We start from the raw sequence: 6,000 nt of genomic DNA on the forward strand, positions 1-6,000 counted from the left end.
TGGCCGGCATGCATGAGAGAGTTACACTGGACTTTGGGGTAGGTATCATGGATGCCCTCAAAAGCTTTCAAGAAGACTCACTTTAAAAAGGCGTTCATAATTTGGGTGTAAAGGGAAAATGTGTGAAACCATGGATCCTAACCAGTTATTACCACACTTGCCATACACAACACGTGTACGACGATGCCTCTTGTACAGGTATGCAGTAGCATACCACAAAATTGTATGTCTCATATTATTTTTAATTTTTTGTTTTGTTAGAGAATTAAAATATTTCTGTAGTATTAGGTGGTGGAGAAGTTGTGTATGTAATCGGATATATATTCCCGAGCACCCTTCAAATGCATGGGTGCAGTCCGAGAGATAGAGGAGATGGGATTATACCCCAAGGAGTGGATCAATGAGCTACGAGGCAAGGACACTTAGATATTGTTCCCATGGTGGATAGACTACCCCGAGGGGGACGTTCTTCTTATAGCAAGGCTGAGCAGTTTCAAAGTACGTTTCATTGTGTACGTAGCACGTTTGTATGAACTATGAAGTTTGTTTTTAGGGAGTTTAAAGTTGCTATGTTGGTTGAATGTAGGAGCGAAGAAGGGCAAGAAGCCTCCCACCAAGCAGCAATTGGCCCCTGAGGAGAAGAAGGGCAAGAAACTAGCAACAAATGAGGAGCTACCCAAGGATAAGGGCAAGAAACTAGCAACAAATGAGGAGCTACCCAAGGATAAGGGCAAGAAGCTAAAAGAACACGTACCTCCATCATCCGCAACCATGATAGTAGCAACGCCCAAAAAGAGGGCATAGCCAAAGTGGGAAGGGGATGACGATGATGAGGATGTTGAGGATAGTGACTCTGAGGATGATGAGCATGAGTCCCACACACGAGGTGATGAGCAGGTGAGCCCGCATAGTGAGAGCAAAGAGTAGAGGTTAGAGAGTTCAAAAAAAGAAGACAAAGTAGACCTATTGGGATTCAATAAGTGGTTTTAACATGATTGGGTTTTAACATGATTGGGTTTTAACATAAGTTATTATTTGAACAACATTAATAACATGTGATTGGTCTTGTCTAAATGAAGACTTCAATTCACAAGTGGTGGACCCTCTCCACTCATGTCTCAACTCCAACACTGATCACCTCCGTCTCATAGTTTTGGGAAAGCAAAAACACAGGTATGTTCTCTAACCCGTGAGACAGTGACTATCTCCATTCGTCTCGTGGTTATATAGTTCCAAGAATCTTGCAAATGATTCATGGGATTGCTGTGATGACGTTGGGAAGCATGGACGCGTTCAATAGCATTAGAGGCCTACATTTGGTTTGGGCTATTTTTTTGACAAATCTTGCGCTCTCCAAGATCGAGGTTGTGGTTCCCCGATGAAATGTATTTAGGAAGGTGCTTATGGAGTTAGCCTTTGTACTCGCTATCTGCAAAGTTCTTACATGATGCTGACGGCACTATGGTTTGTACTCTACATGCAAAGCACTTGGGGATTGTTGTGTGAGAGGCAGAGACTTGAAAATTTACATTGCGGAGGACTTTGTTCTTGCGCTTCCCGAAATACTTGTATGCCATGTTAGAAGATGGACAAGAAGAGGTGAGGAGTGGTTTTTATTAAAGTCAACAACCATGATTTTTCGAACGTACTTACAAGTGTGTGCATGTAGGTCACTAATTTGGTCATCGCCATCTTTACGCACCCCAATCACCAATTGACCCGAAGTATGATAGGTGGGGAGGTGAGGTAGTTGCAGATTGTCCATGGTTCAAAGTGGATGACGATAACTTCCTAGAGCCTAAACCGCAAGAGGGAACCGAGCCATACAAGTTGGATGCAGACAGAAATCCCATCTGAGATGTTGTTGAGCATAGCAAACCTTTCAGAAGAGGTAATTAGAGCACTCACTTTATTACAATTTGTTTCAAGTAGTGTAATCATTGTATTTTATACTGTTGTCAATTTATATATGCTAATGGAAGATTTTACTATGGTAGGTGTTGGGTACTCGGGATGTTCACACTGATCGAGGGGATGAAGTCCTAGATTGCTTTGCCAGTACTGGGACCCTTGCTAAAGCATGCAAGATACTACATCGGCATTGCATCAACATGGAGAGCAATGAGCTGTGCTTTGGTTTGTGTATACAGCCACTTTTGCACATTCCCAAAGATTTGGGTGAACAGTATTTCAAGGGTGATGTTAGTGAGTACGCTGGACAAGAGCAGCAAAGGGATGTGGGCTCCATACGTTCCTCACCCACCCTAGTACCCATAAGCCCAACAAGGTCAAATGCCTCATCATGGTCTGCAAAGGGACGTGGGGACATCGTCTCCATACGTTCCTCACCAGCCACCCTAGTACCCATAAGCCCAACATGATCAAGTGCCTCATCATAGCCACCCGCCGATGTTCCAAGGAATCTCCCATTTTGACCTGTTATGCCATAGATGTCCCCCTTGTGGCTTCTTTTATGATGCCCTCATCATGGGCACCACGTCCCAAACTTGTTAGGCTGCTACTATTCCCACCTGCACCTACACCATTTGGTAGACCTCCATACATGCAACCATGTTCCTTCTGCCCCATCAGCAGTTGTGGTGCTCTTATTGATGTATTTCATCGCTTGTAATGACAAAAATATATTGATTCACATTGTTGGGATGCACTTTTATACACGTGTATTATATCTATGGTATTGTTTTTTTCTTTTATTGTAACCATTTAGATAGTTAAATTGATAATAGAGAGAGAGCGATAGAGCAAGATGGATAGGGTTGGGGAGGCCATGAAAGAGTGTGAGTGAAAGAGATAAAGTTTGAGTGAGACCTTAAAGTAGTTATTTTTAGCTTAAAATGGTTATTTTTATTTCTAAGACCTTATAAATAGAGTAGAGATTGCCATGTTCCACTACTCTTATTCTAGGGATACATCCCACCCCACCCACCCCTTATATCTTCATATTGTAATAGGCTAGGCATAAACTCTATTATCATGGGTTCATCCACCAATCCCTCTAATACTACGATGTTTTGCAAGTATCTTAAGTAAATCTCTTCAATATTTCATGCACCTCAAAGAAAAACAAATAAGATCAGATGCCCTTATGGAAGCATGGATAGCAATTTTTGAAGTGCAAGAGCTCTACAAGAAGCTCACAATAGAGAAAGTGGTAGACCTTGCAAACAAGAACATGCTAGATGTGGAAGCAGTAGCCATTGGGATATGGAGAGCTTTTGGCATTATTGAAGAGGCAAAAGAGGCTCCTCTTTGAGGAGAAGTTGCCACCTTCATTGCAAATTTAGGGTAGACGGAGAAGGCCAAGTTGATAGTTGAGGTCCCACATGCTTTCATGTATTGTTGCTTATGTTTAACATCTCATAGGTGTTTGTCATAATATGCTACAATATTAGTTTTTTTTTTTTGAAATATAATGGAAGTTAAATCTCTCTATGGTGTCTTTATGAAGAAGTAGCAATGATAGTGGCCCATGGAAGTAAACAACATTGTGAACACACATGCTTTCATGTATTGTTGCGTGTGTTCAACATCTCATACGTGTTTGTCATAATATGCTATAATCTTATAATTTTGCTTTGGAATATAATGGAACTTTTAGATCACAAGATGGTGTCTTTTTAAAAAGGTTGTAATGATAGTGGCCCATGGTGTCTTGTGCCCAACATCTCATAGGTGTTTGTCATAAGTAGTCTTGTAATTTTGTAGGTGTTCAACATCTCATAGGTGTTTGTCATAATATGTTGTAGTCTTGTAACTTTGCTTTGGAATATAATGGAAGTTTTAGATCATAATATGGTGTCTTTGTAAAAATTTGCAATGATAGTGATCGTCTTGTGCTCAACATCTCGTACGTGTGCAAAAGTCTTGGAATGAATTGGACAATATTGGAAGTTTCAATGTTGCCCACTGTCTTTATAAAAAAAAACTACTATGAAATCGGAGAGAGAAAGAGTAAGACAGTAGAGAGAGAAAGAGTAGATAGAGACAAAAAGAGTAGAGAGAAACCACTCACCTGAAAACCAGAAAGCACTCTCTCGAAAAGGCTCACCAAAAAAATACACCCAGATTTTAGTATCCACCGATTTATGATGTTTGTTGCTGCTATCTGAGTACCAGCTTTCAACTTTCTCTGCATCCATCGATTTTTCCCGATTAGCCATTCAGCATTCCTTTCGGCATTGGACTTCTGTGTCCGTCAATTTTGCCCAGTCAGGCATTCAACATTCCTTTCGGCATTAGACTTCTACATCCGTCGATTTTGCCCAATCAGCCATTCAACTACATCCATCAACTTTACCTCGCCACCAGCAGTTCAACCTTTAGCTTTCCTTATTCAACATTCATACATTTTGCATTCAGCTTTAGTTTTGTTCAATCAGCCATTCAACTGCATCTGTCGGTTTTGCTCAGTCAGTCTTTCAGTGTTGGGCTTTCCGCTTTCAACGCCACTTGGCTTTTCGCATTTAACAGTAATTGGCCGCGTTTACTTTTTTGGCTGGGTTTACTTTCTAAGGGTGGTCTTCGTCGACAGCCCCCAGAGTGTTCAGCTTTCTACATTTAGTAGTCGTCTTTCCATGCTCGGCCTTCCGCTCGGCACTCTATGTTCAACGTTCGGCATTTGACATTTGGCACTCGGCATTCGGTATTCGACATTCCGCTTATGGCCTTTGGCATTTGGGTTGCAGACTCCACAGCAGCTGATTCCACACTCGTTCGTCAGCTAGTTCACAGCATCCGTTCCCATCAGTCAATTCAATGTTCGTGCATCAGTTGATTAGATTCTTTCCATTAATAAACTGATTCCATGTCCATCTGGTCACGGTCCGTCCATTAACTAGTTTTATGTCTATTTGTCAGCAGAGGCAGTTGGTTCCACGTCCATCGTCTCACTGATTCTGTCTTCCAAGGACTCTGCCTTCAGAGTTCAACCGGCTAATTCCATGTCATCTTCTGACCCTACTAATTCCACATCACCTTTTGACCTACTGATTCCATGTCAGCTTTTGACCTACTGATTCCATGTCAGCTTTTGACTTGATGATTCCACGAATGTCAGTTTTCGATCTATTGATTTCATGTCAGCTTCTGACCTGCTAATTCCATGTTAATAGATTTTGACCTGCATATTCTATGTGTGCTGATTCCACCTGTAGATTGCTGGTTTAGTGAGCCTACACATTCATTAAACAGATATTTGAGGTACTCTGAGTCACGTGCAACTACTACTTATGTTAGATATACTTTAGTTTATACATTCATTTGTTATGTACAATGTCTGAAAACACCAGTGAGAAGAGGTACACCTATTGTCAAAAACCTGGTCATGTAATTAAGGAATGCTGGAAGCGGATAGAGACTGAGAAAAAGAAGAAACAACAAGGTCTTACTACAACTACCCACTGACAATGCCAAGGAAGCAAATTTTGCACATGATGGCTATGCCTTAAGAATCACATGTAGTGATTTGCCTTAAGAGTCACATGTAGTGATTTGCCTGCTTCTTGTTTGTCATTGTTGAATGCTGATTGGTACTTTGATTTAGATGCAAAATTGACAGCTGGTGTTGGTACATCTGATGCAGCGAAAGAGGCTAATTAGGTTGATGATGATTATGCCTTAGTCACTACATCTTCATTGCATGATGTTGCTCTGCCAAATTTAAGGGGGGGACACATGTGTATTGCTACTGGTGATGTCCTTGGTCATAAATATAGCAACTATGCACAACAAAGAGAGTGGGTTCAATCTCCCCCCATGCATGAGTAAGCATGCTTCCTCATGCATATATTTATTTATTTTGATAGAAAGCAAGTGCTCAAAAATAGCTTGGTACATTCCACTTTGGGCCATTAATATCAAAAAGTAACTTGGTCCCCAAACTTGGCTATTTACATTCAAATTGTAGCAAATTAATTAAATAAAACTACAGGCAGGTGACCATTGGCGCACACAAAAATCCGACGGTCGCGCACCAACCGT

General features: G+C 41.1%; 1 protein-coding gene across 1 annotated transcript in view; it reads left to right on the forward strand.

The window, feature by feature from the left end:
* LOC147603554 (uncharacterized) overlaps positions 1-2,381 on the forward strand; it is a 37,920-nt gene extending 35,539 nt beyond the window's left edge. Inside the window, exons 3-4 of the mRNA XM_086795935.1 lie at positions 587-750; positions 2,151-2,381. Of these exons, the coding sequence (XP_086652061.1) occupies positions 587-750; positions 2,151-2,381 (395 nt within the window). The remainder of the gene's footprint in view (positions 1-586; positions 751-2,150) is intronic.
* Positions 2,382-6,000: the final 3,619 nt, after the last annotated feature.

The sequence above is a fragment of the Cibotium barometz genome, chromosome 63 (assembly GCF_041138505.1).
Source record: "Cibotium barometz isolate CiBa-2024 chromosome 63, ASM4113850v1, whole genome shotgun sequence".
NCBI lineage: Eukaryota > Viridiplantae > Streptophyta > Polypodiopsida > Cyatheales > Cibotiaceae > Cibotium > Cibotium barometz.